General features: G+C 41.0%; 1 protein-coding gene across 1 annotated transcript in view; it reads right to left on the reverse strand.

Annotated features, from left to right (window-relative positions):
* Aoah (acyloxyacyl hydrolase) overlaps positions 1 to 17,968 on the reverse strand; it is a 209,591-nt gene that overhangs the window by 74,059 nt on the left and 117,564 nt on the right. Inside the window, exon 12 of the mRNA XM_077796782.1 lies at positions 5,132 to 5,223. Within this exon, the coding sequence (XP_077652908.1) occupies positions 5,132 to 5,223 (92 nt within the window). The remainder of the gene's footprint in view (positions 1 to 5,131; positions 5,224 to 17,968) is intronic.

Consider the following 17,968-nt stretch of genomic DNA (forward strand, 5'->3'; position numbering starts at 1 on the left):
TTGATAGATGTATAATTTTAATGGACTACTGGGAGGTAGTAAAACTGTAGGCAGGTGGGGTGTGGCTGGAGGAAGTGAGGCACTGAGAGGTATACTCTTGGGGACTATATTTTGTCCCTGGGACCTCTTCTCTCTCCCCCTTTTCTCTCTCTCACTCTCTCTCTCTATTTTCTGGCATCTATGAGCTGAGAAGCTTTCCTTTACCATGCCCTTCCACCACCATGATGTTCTGCCTCCCTTCAGGACCAAAGCAATGACCATGAACTGACCATGAACTGAGACCTCTGAAACCATGAACTGAGAACTCTGAAACCATGAGACAAGTTTGTTTGTTTGTTTGCTCAGGTGTTTTCAAAGCAATGAAAAGCCGATTAACACAACCAAGTAGCATCACAAAGTAGGGTACATCATCCTGTAACCAGTAAACTTGAACATTGGAGGGAACTTCAAAGATCAGTTGGCCCACCTCATTTTCACCAGATGCATAAGATCAAGGGATGCCAAATGTTCCACCCAAGATCACATAGAACAAGTTTCCTCATCTGTAAGTACAGACTTCCTTCCTCCCACTCCACTATGGGACTGTGGAATTTTAGATACTACTTTCAAGTAAGAAGTCTCTCCTTTCTTATTGAAGTTTTGGTATTATTTCTCAACCTTCTGCCAGTGGTATTAGAACTTGGCTACTTAAGAACAATTTTCCTGTTACATGAATTGCTTTTGAAAGTGACCTGAATGTGAAGTGCTATTTTTAGCCTTTTAAAAATACATTTTTTCTCCCATGTAGTTATAGTTCTCTTCTCTATGGTCAAACTCCCCCAACCCCAATGGGGAATGTTTATTTTTTCTGCTTTGACCTACTCACTTCCTCAATTTCCTATTGGAAAAATACAAAACCACATTGTTTTAAGGGATATTACTTTTTGAATTTTCTGAAGAGTCAAGCACAGTTGACTCAGATGAAGGAACTAAAGTTTGTAAAGCCAAGGGGTCATGTTTGTCTTTCGATGAATGCACATAATTTCAATTAGTGTTATTCTCATGTTATGCAAGAGATTAATTTTGAAAGAACGAAGAGTATAGTAGAAGAAGGGAAGAAAAAAAACCATTTTCTCTCCCAAACTGCATCTTTGTGCTTTCATGAAGTGCATTCTTTCTTTTTTGGGGAAGGGAGTACCAGGGATTGAACTCAGGGGCACTCACCCACTGAGCATAATCCCCAGCCTTATTTTTATATTTTATTTAGAGACAGAGTCTTACTGAGTTGCTTAGTGCCTTGCTTTTGCTGAGGCTGGCTTTGAACTCTTGAGCCTTCTGACTCAGCCTCCTGGGCCTCTGGGATTACAGGCGTGCGCCACTGCGTCCGGCTTGGGGTGCATTTTCCGATGATCATTGCTTATGCTTACGCTAGGAGGCTGATCCCGGATCACAGGAAACACATTCTAGAGGGTCCAGTTGGATAGAGAAATCCATGAGACATTGTGTCGAGAAGCATCTGGACTCAAGGGACATTTGTCCAAAATGCCAGTGGAGGCTGTGCACATGCCTCTCAAGTGCTGTTCCTAGGTCTGGATTTTCATTTTCCTGATTTCCTAAGAACAGGACCTCTATCATGTGCTAGTCTCTCTCTGATATTTTGATATACCTTATAGTCTTTTTATTACTTTAATAAAGAGATTGACCTATCATATGCTATCTATAGGTACAGTCACATGATGGTGTGTGAGAAGGCTTACTAGTATGACTCCTCTGAGGACATGTTGCATGGTGACATGCAGGGAGTGCCATACCACCTATGCTTCTGCTTAACAGGGAATCATTGCAAGTCGTACTCCAAATAGAGAATTTCCTTTTCTATCAAAAGAAGTTGAATATAGTCTTCTCCATTCTAGCCGAGTGGCAGAGAACACAGGCATAGTACAAAGAAACAGCTGGCAAAAATATAGCTCAGGGCCCAACAGACCCATAGAGAGAAAAGCTCCAGGAAGGTGAGCAACTAGCTGTGGTGTGCTCGACACCTTTGAAGTAAAGCAGATAAGGCAATCCTTAGCGTCAACCAGAGCAAGTTGCATAAACAGACTGAGTAATATACTTAATATGAGGAGGTGCTCAGTCAACACAGATTAGCTCGGAACAGAGAGGATTTTTACATAGGCCACACTTAGGGGGCCACTTCCTTTGTGAGACAGTGCTGTGGTTTGATTGTCTCTCTCAAAAGTTCATGTGTTGGGAACCTAATCACCAGATGCATACGTTGATGGTATTTGGGGGTGGACCTTGGGGACACAATGGAGGAGTGATGAGGTCATGAGGGCGGGACCCTGGGATGGCATTAGTGGCTTTATAAGAAGTGGAAGAAAGACCTGGGCTAATAGGCTGTCCTGCTCTAGGCACGTGATGCTCATTTACATGTGAGGATTCAGTAAGAAGGTCCTCATCGGATGCCAGTACCTTGATATCACACTTCCCAGCCTCTAGCACTGTGAGAAATAAATTTCTTCTTTTTAAAATAAATGATTCCAGGGGCTGGGATTGTGGCTCAGTGGTAGAGCGCTTGCCTAGCACCTGCGAGGCCCTGGGTTCGATCCTCAGCACCACATAAAATAAATAAATAAAATAAAGATATTGTGTCCAATTACAAACTAAAAAATGAATATTAAAAAAAAACCCCACGATTCCATCTGTGGTATTCTGTCATTACAGCAGAAAGTGGACTGACAGAGTCAGAATTTTTCTGAATAATGGTTATAAGAGTTACAAAACAGCTTTTCCTTCTTGCTTCTAAAGAAGATCCTGCTGCCCAAAGGGCTCTGATCAGGATGGAGGTGGAAGGTGGTGAAGGAGTGGAGAGCTAAAGGGATTTTCACTGGCCAGGGAGCAAACCAAGTGCCAAGATAGAGGTGCAGATGGAGAAAGGAGGCTGATCTCCCTCTTGTCTCCCAGTAAAAATGAAAAACCACTGAACAGAGTATTCTTGGGGGCAGGAGCTAAGTTTGGGTAGAATTTGGGGGAAAATTAAATTTAGGAGAGGCAGGACAGCTACTGGTGTGTGTGAGCTGTATGTGGAAGCAGAGGAGGAAACGAGTTCTCATCCTACCTTTTGCATTCTTTGAATGATTCCAGTCAAGATGTAAACTACTTGATCATTAATATTAAAATTCAGACTGGATTTTCTTCATGAGGTCAAAAGGTGGCCAAGATTTATAGGATTCACGTGTAAATTTAAGCTTCCACTGAAAGATCAGGAAACTGTGTTCTTCTCATTTAAAATTCTGCTATTATCATAGAAGCCTTGATTAGAGAAACTTCCAGATATTTTTATAAATGGATAACTGGATAGTCATTTCCCTAACCCACAGCTGTGTCCCATATCTAAGGGACAAAAGCTAGAGGGAGGCACATTTCTGTACTCTGAATGCAAGCAGCACTTAAAGGCTATGGGCTGTGGGTAGGAGGGCCCTCACCCATCACGTCACTGTCCTTGTTACAGTTTGACCCAAGTTCCATGATGACACATTATACTACGTCTAATTAATCACATGACTTGGTGAAGTTCCTTAATCTGTTGACTTAAACTTAATGGCAAAATACAAAAAAAATAATACCACTTACCTCACAAGGTAACTGAATGACACCCTCTCTACAGGACACCCAGTACAGTGCTTGGCATGTAGTTACTTTTTATTTTTAACAAACTTTACTTCATGCTGTCCCTATTCTTGGTATCATTAGTGTTTTTTCCACTAATGACAAGAACTAGGTTTTTGGTTAAGTTTGAAAATGGGACCTAAGCTTAAAAACACATCTCCTCTGCTTTCCTTATATTCACAGATGATTCCTGTAGAATTATGGGTATGTTTTCTCAAAGATTTGTTATCTTTTCCAGCTTTTTCTTTATCACCTTTCATCACTCAAATCTCCTAGGCACTTTGAGGTTTGGGCCCCTTCTCTTAGACCCCAAAAGGAGAGGGCTGTTGATCACTTCAGTGAGTGCCTTCCCTACAGAGCCCTTTTGTGTGAGACTCGCCCTTGACACACCTAACTTACATTATCATTATCAGTACATTGTCATGTCTGCCTTACTTGATCATATTTGACTGCAGAGGCAGGACAAACCTTATTCACCTTCAAAATAACCTATGCATCTGTGCCTGCTTTTGTGATAAGTATTAGTAAGTATTTTAAAGTGAATGAGTAAAGATAATAAACCACAAGATTATTGACCATTTGCAATGTCCTTTGTTAAACAAGACAATTGTGTGTTGAAACTCTAAATGCTTGTCCTTTGGGTGTTCCAGCTCTTTACAGATTGGGGTGTCAGGCCCCAGGCACACTTGCTACAATTTCCATGGCTCATCTCACGGGGCTTCCTCTCTCTCAGGTGTAGCTACCTCTGTCAGAGAGGGCGGGTTGTGTCCTGCTAAAGACCTACAGGCAAAGTTCTGTCCTTTCTTCTGTTTTACACAGGAAGCCATTCATATGCTGTATTCCTTTTACCTTTTAGTTTTTATACATAGCTAGGGGATGTTGAAAGAGATATTCCTCTCACCCTGTGACTTTCTACCATGTTGGGACACTTGCAACGTCTCCCTAGCATCACAGGTGTGCCTGCTGGGCTCAGGCCCTGGGGAGCATAGCCAGGCCCTAGGTCCACACAGGCCCAGTCACGCATTGCAGATAGATGCAGTCTCCTACCCACAGCACACAGCCTTGAAGTGCTGTTTGCATTCAGACTGTACATCAGGTGCAGTCTGTTCACAAACCCAGAGCATTAAAATCAGGATGATTCCAGGACCTTGAGTCTTGCAAATTAATTTTAGCCATTACCTTTGTAAATATAATCAAAATCAGTGATGTCTTTTGAGTATTTTCCATTCGTAGTAAACCACAGGTCCCCCCCTCTCCCATGGCAGGAACAGTCCCTTCTCGCCAGCACTGACATATGATGCATGTTCCATCACACTGCATGAGTGATGGCCTCGATGCCAGTGGCGGATTGCATTGCATGTCATTCATATTCTATAAGCAATTCATTAATAATTCTGGTTTCAGCATCTTGGGAGTGAGCCCCCCTCCTGTTTTCTTTCATACAGTGATATACTGAAGGGTTTGAGAGTCTCCAACACCATACCTGCTTGTGGAGTCCAGAAATCCAGTAACACCAGAGCGTTGGGGCCAGTCAAGCTCATTGGTAATTGCCATTGGCAAACTGAAGAAGGAATTCTAAAGAAAAATAATAATCAATTAGAAATTATCCAAATGGCCATTTGTTTTTCTACAGGTAGTAAGTCTATCTATGTCCTGGGCATTGTTGCGTGGCTATCTTTCTGTCTCTCCCTCTCTTTAAGAGCCTTTGGCTTCTGAGGCAGATGACTCAACTCTGACCTTCACCTGAGAGTTCACAATGATCAGCGTCACCCACGAACTAACTGGCTTCCAGTCAGTTCCTGTGAAACACATGGAACATAAGGAGTCTTTCTAAGAGGGATGCTTCATTGACAGGTAAACTTCCCACTCTTAAATTTTCTGAGATTCCCTCATTTTTCAGTTTAGATCATCAGATGATTGCCATAAAGGTAATTGCCCTGAAAAAATAGTACCCAAGACCCCTGAAAAAATGCCTTTGCTGGGTTTAAACTGTGCCGTTAGTCAATAAGATGGTGCCTCTGCCCATTCTGGCGGCCTCAGACACTTTGGGGAATTGAATGATGGTTTATATCCCCATAAAGATGCACCTGAAGCCAGTATGGTCTGTAATTTTGGGAGGTTTATAGACCCCTCTATGGTTTGAATATGGTTTCTCCCCTCTGAAACGCATATTGGGGTTGAATCCCCAGAGCTGGGTATTAAGAGAACAGAAACGTCATCAGGCTATGGGGCTTAGAAGTGGGATTTTTAAAAGGTGATTAGATAAGGTCATCAGGGTGGAGCTGTGTGATGGGATACTGTTGGTTTTATAAGAAAAGGAGAGATCATGTGTTCTCTGTCTCTCACCAGGGGATGCCCCGCACTCCCTCAGGAATCTCTGCAAGAAGAACGACATCAGATACAACCTCTTAATCTTGGATCTCCAGAACCACGAGCCAAAATAATCTTCTTTCTTTTTAACTTACTAAATCTGTGGAATTGTGTTATAAGCAACAGCAAATAGACTAATGAATAGCCCCTGCAACTAGTGTACAGTCAAGAACCCCTGACTTGGAGTGTTGACAACAATAGGATTCATTTAAGTCACATTTCTATGGCTGGTGCAAAAATCACAGGAGAAAAATGTGGTCAGCTTTGACTTCTTATTGTTCCTTTTATAAGTGCTGTCTGGGACAAATCCCTCCTGTGGTCTAATTTTTTTTTTTTTTGAAAAAGCTTATCTACTGGTATGTTTGGAATAGCTTTGTTAGATTTAGTAAGTAAAAGTACAGGATGCTCAGTTAAATGTTAATTTCTGGCAAAGAATGAATAACATTTAGTATATGTATGTCTCTTGCAGTTGTTGGGACATAGTTATACTAAAAAAGTTTATCAGTTGCTTATCTAAAATTCAAAATGAATTGGTTGGTCTGTGTTTTATTGGGGAATCTTACTTTGGTTAGAAATCCTAAAAGTCAATATTTCCTTTTAGTCTTGACTAACAGGAAACCTGCCTCTCTCAGTATTTAAATCCTGTCTCTTTTTTTGAGGTAAACATGAAAACTGAAGTCCTCCTTTAATGATAATTTAAGACTTAAATTAAGACAAATCACAGACTCCTGTCTCCTGCTATTTTTCCACATCCATGATGGTTCTTCCTGTGTCCTATGGAGACGGACTTCGGAGGGAAAGTTAAGCCCCTTGAAAAATGCCTCTTTATAGTTCTTTCTGATGACAAAGAAGTACATGCCTGTTATAAAAACTCAAATATTGTCAGGTGTGTGGTCACACACACCTATAATCTCAGAGTCTTGGGAGGCTGAGGCAGGAGGATGGTGAGTTCAAAGCCAGCTTTAGCAAAAGCGAGGCGCTAAACAACTCAGTGAGACCCGGTCTCTAAATAAAATACAAAATAGGGCTGGGGATGTGGCTCAGTGGATGAGTGCTCCTGAGTTCGATCCCTGGTCCCCCCTCTAAAACCTCAAATATTATAATAAATTACAATATAGAAATAGAGAAAGGACAATATAGAAGCCCTTCATTGCCATTCCCAAGAGGATAGATACTGTGAGATAGATACTGTTAAGGTACTGTCCCATATATACAGTATGTATAAAATAAAATTTACCATAATCTTACACTACCATCATCTTTACACTTGGAAAAACTCAAGCAATCTTCCTACCATCAGAGTGTTAAAGAATTAGGACTCCAAATAAATAAAATAAAAATATTTACTTCTCAATTGTGGACTATTATGGGTTGAATTTTGTCCCCTCTCCCCTAAAGATATGTTGAAGTCCTAAATCCCAGTACCTTGGAATATGACCTTATTTGGAAATAGAGTCATTGCAGATATAATTGGTTAAGACTAGGTCAATCTGGAATAGGATGGCCCCCTAACCACAGCTGACTGGTCCTTATAAGAAGAAGAGAAGGAGACATGAAAATTAGATACAGGGAAGGCCACATGTTGGTGGAGGCAGAGATTGGAGCTACATTCTGGGAAGCCAAGGAATACCGAATGCCAGGCCATCACCAGGAGCTGAAGAGGGATGGAGCAGATTCTCACTCAGATCCCTTGGAGGAACCAACACTGCTAGCATCCTGGTTGGGATTTGTAGCCTCCAGGTCTCAGAGACAATAAGGATGTATTTTGTTGTTGTTGTTGTTGTTTGTAGTCACCCAGATGGTAGTTTTTTGTTAAGGGGGTCCTAGGAGACCAGCACATGACCCAAGTTGGACAAGTCCCTTCTAATTCTTATTACTCAGGGAACTAAGATTTGATTACCTTGTCAAAATAAATCATATGACATATACATGTGTTCCAATGTAGCAGTTATCTATAATGCCTGCGAGACCTCCTGGGTCTCTGCTCCTCCTTTCTCGCTTGACTCCTTCTATGTGCGGAAATTTCCATCCTTATCATTCCCGAAGCATGCTTCCCAGGGGACTGGAAGCAGGAAGAGTGGTCAGGAAGGAGGGCTTCCTAGGAGATACTGTCATAAAATGTGACATCTCCCCTCCAAAGGAGAGGAGGAAGCTCATTGAAAGGAGGCCTACAAATGATTTCAGAAGTCCCTGGAGTCCCAGTGACTGTGACTTTCACTCCTCAGGAGTTTGGCCCCCACCACTTTCTGCTCAAAACTCCACCTCATTGCTGTGGCTCAGCCTCTCTCTGTTCTGGTTCCTGCTTTTCCTGCCACTTCCCCTGCCCTTTATCTTATTCCCCCACCCATCTTTCTGCTTACAATGTGTGTTTGCTGTAGGAATAAAGAATATTCAGTTCTGCTAGAGAAGACAAGAAAAACAAATAGAATGGATAAAACTTATAAGCTGTGTTAGGCAGAGATAGTGAGTAAGCAAGAGGATTTTGAGGTGTAGGCAGAATTTATGAGCTGTATCAGGTCAGTCAGTAACCCGTAAAACATGTTAAAAGTTGAGAACAATACACTCCTTCCCCACCCCACTCCTTTACCTCCTTCTCTGTTGTCTGCACAGTGGTGCCTGCAGATTTGGAAACCAGACATGGAACTAGGGTTCTGAATCTGGATGGGATTGTTCTCCCTTCTACAGGAGGAGGTGAGATAAGAACGCTGCTCGCATAGGGAGGCATGTCTAATTTCCTCTGTAGTCTGAAATATTAGTGATATTAGTGGTCGTTCTGAAATGTGCCAGTAAAGTAGGGAAAGGAATCAGATCTGTTCTCCATGTTGGACTCTACAAGTACATTAAAACTCATCATTCGGACACAGTGACATTGGACATGGGCTCTATTCTCCATGCAGCTCCCATTCTCAGTCAAGTGAGTGATAAAGTTCTTTTCTCCGTTGGGGGAGAGAAGATATTGAGGGGTAGGGAAAGTGAGGAAATGGCAGGTAACTGTCTTTGAAATTGCCTCCAGTGTTTTCTCAACTCAATTCCTTTGAAGGAAATGGATCTCAACTAACTGGGAGATTCCTGGAAGCCTCGATACTATCTGGGAATTCTCAGTCAGCGCTGGAAGCATCCCTGGGGTAGGATTTACACTGTACTGGACAGCGGCTGGTGCTGAATCGCAGCTGGGCCCGGGGTGAGTTTGCATTCCGCAGCTATAGCCCTGGAAGGCCTGAGCAGGCCAGCTGCATAGGTTTATCCTGCTGATTTGATTAACTTCAAAATAAGGCAAAGCTGTGTTTTCCTGACTGAATGTCTTAGACTTCACTTACAGTGTCATGGTGAGGTTTTAGTGTTTCTAACTGTGCATATCAGGGAAGAGGTAGCTTTAACAGTATTCTTTGTCTCAGTATCTCTGATGACTAGAGGAATATTACCTTATCTACTTCAACAGCACTGTTGGGAAAATCAAAAGACGTAGTCAGCAATGGATTGACAAGTCAGAAGCCCTGTACTATGAAAAGGATTGAGGTTAAGATGGACCACCTGGTGTTCCTTTCCAAAAGGATTGTCCCCGGTTTAAGTGTAGTGTAGTTTATGATCAGATAACAGAAAAGATTTGAGCAGACTAATAGCAGCCTTGACATATCTTTTCTTTGTTAGTAAAATCAGTAGATAATAATGGAAAGTAACAGCCACTAATAGAAAATGTTTTATAGAGCCTAACCAAATAAATAGATAAATAAATAAAAATAAAAAAGGAAAAGAATGTTTAAGTCACATTAAATACTAAAAGCCTTATTCACGCAACATTATACCCAAGATATTTCAGGCATTTAAGGCAAGAAAAATGCAAATTAAGATTTCCCTGATCAACTCCTACTTATTGCTCTTGAGCATTCATGTTCTTAGGAACTCATCTTAAATGTACATATGTGTAAAGATTTAATATTTACCTAGAAAAAATTTTCAAGCTTAAAGAGCCTAAGCAACCCAAAGAGGGTGAGGTCAACTATTGAATTTCCCCAAATTTTTCCACTTTTATCAATGCCATAAATGTGTTTTTATGTCACCATCAGCACACATATGCTATTTTGTGTAATATTTTCCTTTAATATTACTCTGTGTATGTGTGTATGTATTTCCATGCATTGAGAAAATCCACTGTCTCTCTCTCTCTCTCTCTCTCTCTCTCTCTCTCTCTCTCAGAAAACATTTATTTTTCAGTCCCATGGCTGCAAAGTCCAAGTTTGAGGGGCCCACATCTAGTTATAGCTTTCTTGCTGTGTCATCCCCTGGCTCATTCTCGTGTTTTAATTAATATCTAGTAAATAAAATAGTTTGGAATTTGAATATGTTAAGCCATTGCTTCAACAAGCAACTGATGTTAGGTGAGAGAAAGAGTAATGGCATCAATCACACAGTCACTGGATTGTGCCCATCTTCCAATGAAAAAGGGAAGACCCTTGGTGGTTTTATTTCACTGTTTACATTTGGGCCCTCCCTGTCCAGAAATGCTGTGGAAAATTTGCACAGTGTATTCCCTTCTCTAATACACTTAACTGGGTTAGATCTGAATTGATTATTTCCAAACAGTATAAAGTCATTTGGAGGAGTTTGCTGGTAACTGCTGTTGAAAAAAGATATGAAAAGAATCATCCTCAGTTAAATAAGTAATTTTTATTTATTTCCCAGGAATTAAACTCCCAAAGAACGTTATTTTGCCAAAAGAATAAAATAGCTCTTGGATTAGTGTTTGGATAATTCTGCGAGTCTCAGGGCTGGGGAATTAGAGACAAAGGCTGTTTGGTGTTGGGACCACAGATGTTGCAGTTCTGCTGCTGTGCGACTCCTTCACTGTCCTGCAGGTGGTGCATGTGAGACTTAATTGCTGTTTCATACCTTTCAGTTCCATAGTCCTGCTAAAGTGTCACCTCATGGCCTGCCTGCTCAGGTCCTCTTCTCACCCACCCATCTGTGTTTCACAAGCTTAGTGCCTTTTCTTTCTTTTTAATGTTTATTTTCTTAGCGCCTTTTCTTTTATTTTTAAAAAAATTAATTATTTTAAATCAGTATATATGACAGCAGAATGCATTTTGATTCATTGTACACAACTGCAGCACAACTTTACATTTCTATGATTGTACACAACGTAGAGTCATACCATATGTGCAGTAATACATGTACCTAGGGAAATAATGTCCATCTCATTCCACCATCTTTCCTGCCCCCAGACACCGTCCCTCCTCTCTCTCCCCTTTGCCCAAAAGTTCCTCCACTTTTCCCATGCCTCCCCCCTCTCTGTTAAGGATCAGCATCCACTTATCAAAGAGAACATTTGGCCTTTGGTTTTTTGGGATTGGCTTACTTTGCTTAGCATGATATTATCCAACACCATCCATTTACCTGCAAATGCCATAATTTTATTCTCTTTTAATGATGAGTAATATTCCACTGTGTATATATACCACAGGTTCTTTATACATTCATCTTGATGTGGAAGCATCAAGGTTGCTTCCACAGTCTATCTCTCACCATGCACAAAACTCAACTCAAAGTGGGTTAAGGACCTAGGAATTACTCTAGAGACCCTGTGCCTAATAGAGGAAAAAATAGGCCCAAATCTTCATTAAGTCGGATTAGGCCCTGACTTCCTTAACAAGACTCTATAGCACAAGAAATAAAATCAAGAATTAATAAATGAGATAGGCTCAAACTAAAAGCTTCTTCTTAACAAAAGAAACAATAAGGTGAAGAGAGAGCCTACATCCTGGGAGCAAATTTTTTTCCATGCACACACATCAGATAGCACTAATCTCCAGGATATATAAAGAACTCAAAAAACACCAAAGAAACAAACAACCCAATCAATAAATGGGCTAAGGAGCTAAAAAGACACTTCTCAGAAGAAGATACATATTCGATCAACAAATATATGAAAAAATGTTCAACATCTCTAGTAATTAGAGAATGCAAATCAAAACTACTCTAAGATTTCATATAACTCCAGTCAGAATGACAGTTGTCAAGAATACAGACAATAGTAAATATTGGTGAGAATGTGGGGAGAAAGGCATAATCATACATTGCTGGTGGGATTGCAAATTGGTGCAATCCCTCTGGAAAGCAGTATGGAGATTCCTTAGAAAACTTGAAATGGAACCACCATTTGACCCAGCTATCTCATATAGTGCCTTTTCTTATACAAACATCAAAGTCTGAAACTTTAAGGACTCTCCTTGACCTTCACATAAACTTTCCTGCCCAGGTCTATTTCTTTAGGCTTTCCTACAGTAATAAATCCTACAAATAAATTTGTACCCATTTGTGATACTTCAAAGTGCTATTTCCTAGGTTACTTTTACATTTGAAGAGTGAGGCGGGAGGAGAATCAATATTGAGTTCCCCTCATGTGCCAATCACTGAGACAGGAAACTTGCACAAATTGTATAACTTTATAACACAACTCTGAAGCAAAGATTTTTCTTCCTCTTTCTCTGCCTTCTGAAAGCACTTTTTGAGTAGTCATCATTTATCAGATGTTGGATATTATTTCTGCAAAAATAACAATCACCTTCACTTAAGAAAGGGCAGTAAATTAAATGACCAAGCCCTAATTCAATGAGAGCTATGGGGAGAGCCCTGTTTATCATGGGCACCTCTGGTTGCTGGATGTGGCCTGAAGAGGATTTCCGTACTTTACATTGGTGGAAGACTCTCTTGACCAGAGCAGTGCAGGGCCTAGAAAAGCTCTGCTGAATAGAACTGGAAGGGAGTTTGGTTGACTTCTAAGATCACAGAGCTGTAAATAATGGAGCTGGGATTTGAACCCAGTTCTGATGGAACTAGGAAAGGGACAGCTTGGGATAGCCTTCAACTTTTAGTAGCCCATTTTTATATATCTGTTTTTTTGCTTTCCTCCCCAACTGACAAATCCCAAGAAGTCACAAATTGGCCAAGCTGGGTTTGCTAGTTGTTGAAAATGAGATTTCTGATGGCCTGTTTAGGGAATAGTCTCCTAGATACTACCTTGGGTAAGAAGTTCAGAAATCTGCAAGTAACCTGAGAGTTGCCCCCGTCTTTTCCTTCTCTGTTTCTCTTTTATGGAAGCGCAATTTCATCTATAAAGAGAGCAGAATGAATATTTGAGGGATAAATAGGAAGGCTATATTTAACCCTACGTACTCACACATCACTCAGCATGCCAGGGCCCCTTCTGGCCTTACATGCACTGGGAAAGGCAGACCCTGAGGGCTGCACTCTGCCACCCTGGAGCTCTGCCTTCCATAGGACTGGCAAATAAAGTCCAGGAGAATAGAGAGAGAATAGAGCATCTGGAGTCTGCCAGTGCAATCTCAGGCCTAACTAGATTAGGCAGCACAGCTCTTATAAACTAATGCTTTGCAACAGACAACTTCAAGAAGGCAATTTAACTCTGTGAGTTTGAGTTGTAAACCTTATAATCCCATGTGTATGAGATGAATCTCACATTGAGGGAAGATTTCTGTGGCCTTATAAATTACAACTTACACATGCATGTGTGGGGGTGTGTACACACACAGGGAGAGAGAAACCCCTGAAGACATCAAGGATTAGTCTGCACTGGGCACCTCTGTTGAATATCTCGAATATTGTACCAGGCAGCTATGGGCTTCTTTCTCTAGAAATCACAGTATAAAGAGGCACAGATAATGAACAATCCCAACCAAGTGGCCTTGAAGACATTCCTTAACCCCTCTATGCCTCAATTTTATTACCCACAAAAGTGAATTAGTAATGAAACTTATCTCATTGGTTGGGTGAAAGAATTAGAAAAGATAATCCATGTACAAAGTTTCGATTGTAAATGTTCAATAAAAGTTGGCTGTTTATAGTATTAATAGGGAACCCCAGGGTGCTGTGGCAGTACGTGGAAGGGACACCTAAGTTACATATGGAGATTGGGAAAGAGATTTTGGAAAAAGTACTATCTAATGTCAGAAGGTCTGTGCCCCCTCAAAATTCATGTTAAAGGTTAGTACTCAATGCTGGGAATGCTAAGAGGTGTGGTATTTGGGACATGATTAAGACATGATTAAGGCTTTCATCCTCATGATTGAGAGTTGAGACTTTATAAAAGATTCTGGCAAACTCCCTTTTCCCCTTCTACCATATGGGGACACAGCTAGAAAGTGTCATCTTTGAATCAGAGAGCAAAACCTCACCAGGCACTAAGTCATTTGTGTCTTGATCTTGGACTTTCCAGCATCCATAACTGTGAGTAATATATTTATGTTGTTCATAACTTACCTAGTCTTAAGATTTTTGTTACAGCAGCCAGAACATACTAAGACGGTGAGTCCTGTCTTAGTAAGAGGGAGCCAGGCAAAGAGCAGTAGGGGGGAAAGTAGCTCAAACATGATAATACCACATACAAAAACCTCAAGACTGAAGTCATCCTATTATGTCCAAAGAAGACCAACAAACACCACACACATCAGCTATCTACTTACACATAACAAATCATCCTAAATTTAGCAGCTGAAAACATGCTACATACAAGCATACAACAACTCAGCGTCTGTTATTATGCCCATTTGATATACATTTAAACTTCAACTTCAGCCAAATAAGTAATTTTCAGGGAAAAGGTATAGCATCTAATCTTTGACCGTACACCAGTCCACAAACTTAAGAGCAATGAAGAAGTAGTCAAATAAAGAATTCTAGTAAAATACGGCCAGTAAATACGGACAGAATGGCCGGCAAAAACTCAACCTTTCATCATCTTGCTTTCATATACCTTTTTTTTTTGAAAAAAAAAAAAAAAACCTTGTCAGCTTCTCTTAGTTTCTCCCTTTCCCCTCTTCTATTATTTATTACTTAAGCTCCAAACCTATGATTTATTTATTTAAGGAATGAGTCAAGGGATGCATTTATCTAACTGCCTCATACCAATGAGTACATGCTGTGCAGTTGGGACTCTTTCTACCGATTTCCATTCCTTCCATCACTTATTTCCCAGCGTGGTTGGAGAACTGTACACAGACTCATAAAAGAAAGAAAACAAGAGTTTCAAACACAAAGATAATCACAAGTCAATTTTTTCATGGGGCCAGTGAAACAAATTTCGCAAACAGAAAAAAAAAAATTAAATTCCTCCAAGGGCCACAAATGAACAAGGAAAGGTGAATATCCTCAGTGTTGACCCTTCCCATGATATTTGGTTACTTAAAGGTTTGATTGTTTCTAAAGCAGTCAGGCTGTGATTTGTTTGGGGTGTGGATAGTTTCTCTTTTTCTGGGAAATGATTTCTGGAATTTGATTCCAGGTGAAACCCAAGTTCACAGTCAAGTTACAGAGGTGAGTGGGGAGGAGACCTCACTGGGATCACCTGATAACCAAGCCCATGCTCACTCCCCACTGTCTGGGTCATAAGGAATCATTTCATTTTCTTCTTCTCCTTCTCTTTATCTTATATCAAGAGGCTGTCACATGAAACCTTGCTGCCATACCCTCCTGGAGATACACTTATAGTGGCTTTGGGTCATTGCAACAACCTCTGGCCCCGCCTCCTCACTCTTCTCCTGGAGTCTCATGGAGAGCTTCTTTAAAATACAGAGACTGACTCAGTTGGTTTGTGGTGGGGCCCTAGATTCTGTCCAAGTTTAGGAAATGCTGGTCTACAGGTTACTGTAGCTACGCCCTGTCATCTCCCATGGGACACCCCCACTTCTCCAGCCTCTCCTCCATCTCCCTCTCCTACACTTCTCATCCACCTATGGTCCCCTGAACCTACTACTGCCCTTCAGACTTCTAGTCCTTGTCTTTATTGGCCAGTTGGTACTCATGAGTCAAGAGCTAACCAAATCCTAACTTCCCTCTGGGGTTCTTCCTTGAGCACCTGCTTTCCTCTGTTAGGTTCCTCTTTCACGTCCCTTTTCCACCTGTGCATGTTTAGCTAACTGTGCCTCATCTGCTGGCTTTAGGACAGAGTTGGCCAGCTTTTTCTGGAAGTGATCAGCTAATAAATTTTTTAGGCTTTGCAAGCCCTTTTGGTCTCTGTTGTGGCTACAGCTCTGATGTTGTAATGTGAAAGTGGCCATAGACAATATAAATAAATAATATGGCTGCATTCAAATAAAACTTAATTGAAAAAAAAAATTGGTGGACAGAAGCCAGGGTCAGAGTCTCTGACCACTGTTCTGAGTCCCCACAGACTCAGTTTATATTTGGGTTCCATGTTTAACTCTATTACCTTGAATAGGTTAGACTCTTTTTCCAAGTCTCAGTTTCTTTATAAAATTTACAACACAATAGGGACTTTTTAGTGTTATCTTTGCTTGAGCTGCTATAACAAAATGCCTTAGACTGAGTAACTTATAAACAACAGAAGTTTTTTTTTTACTCTTCTGGAAGCCAGGAAGTTCAACATCAAGGCAGCAGGAGATTCAGTGTCTGGTGTGGGGGGGTTCCCTGTTTGCTTCATAAGTAATGCTTTATTATTGGATCCTCTCATGGCAACAAGGCAAGAAAGTTTCCTGGAATCTCTTTTATAAGAGCACTAATTCTTTTCATGAGGGTGGAAACTGATGAGTTGATCACTTCTCAAAGATTCCCACCCCTTTAGACTGTCAGCATTGGTTAATAGCTTCCAAATATGAGTTTGCAGGGACACCAACATTCAGGCTATCACATGTATTAAAATGAGATAATGCTAAATACATTTGGTAAAGACCTGCTAATATTTGCTTTGAATTATTATTATTATTATTTGCTTATTTATATTCCCAACTAGACTTGAAGTTCCTTGAGGCTAGAAACTTTGAACATGAAAGCCCCGGTTGTCCATTCTTATCTATGTTCTCTGTCCAATAATAGAGTTGTGGTTGTTGGGCATGGGACTTCCTAGTGAGGGACTGATCTTAGTCTCTGATGCAGCCTGGTGTGGCCATGTGACTAGATAATGGAGTGGGTGGGGGTGGGGGGGAGAGAGAGGGAGAGAGAGAGAGAGAGAGAGAGAGAGAGAGAGAGAGAGAGAGAGAGAGAAATCTGGGAGAGATGGGTAGGTAGGTCTTTGCCACTTCTGTGCCAAGTTCTCCCCAGAGAAGTATGTCTTCAGTTGGTCCTTTTTTTCTTACTTCAGGTGGGAAATGGCAGGAACAGGAGCAGCCACTTTAGATCCAGGACATTTTCAGTCACTGAATTTTGGACTCTTTGTTATGGTAGCTGAACCTTTACCCTGCCTGACTAATCACTAGTCTTTTTGAGAAGGACTGACTCAAAAAGCCTGATTCATCTAGTCATTCTTCCTGGCTCTCAAATACATGTTACCAACACATGACCTCTTTGCTACTTCCTGATCTCTTTTATTTTGAGCTCTTTATCTATTAGGATTTGAATTCTTGGCATGGGAATGCTGTCCTAAATTTCTGTCCCTGGAGTCTTTGGACCTTGTACGTCATACATGCTCCTCTTGATTTTCCTCTAGGAATTATGGTCTAGCCCATCCCTCTGACTAACCTCTACCTATTGCCTTCGTAATAACTCCCCAGGAAATCATGAAGAGGCCAGTCTTGACCCCCAGACTACAGCTCTTCTCCACCTTCCACAACCCCCCAAGAAGTAGCACAGGAAGAATTAGTTGAAAAAAACTAATGAATGACAGGAGTACAGCAATCAGTCCTAACTATCCAAAATTATTTTAAAATGCCAATATATTTTCTCTTTCTATATCCCGATAGATTTGAGATTCTGTTTACCCGGTGATGAGTTAGTTCCATGTGACCCATTTTATGGCTAACATGGGAAAGAGTAAAGCAAAGTGATAGATATGATTAACCAGAGGGCAAAAGATTATCCTCCAGTTGTTCCAGCACAGGTGTGGACACACTCTCCCTGCCTAACTATGCGGAAATCTCCATCTAAACTGCTAGGAGGGCAGGCGTGTAGGCTGGTTAATTAGAAATGCCTTTCAGAAGTGTGG

Source organism: Urocitellus parryii, chromosome 3 (genome assembly GCF_045843805.1).
Source record: "Urocitellus parryii isolate mUroPar1 chromosome 3, mUroPar1.hap1, whole genome shotgun sequence".
Lineage (NCBI taxonomy): Eukaryota > Metazoa > Chordata > Mammalia > Rodentia > Sciuridae > Urocitellus > Urocitellus parryii.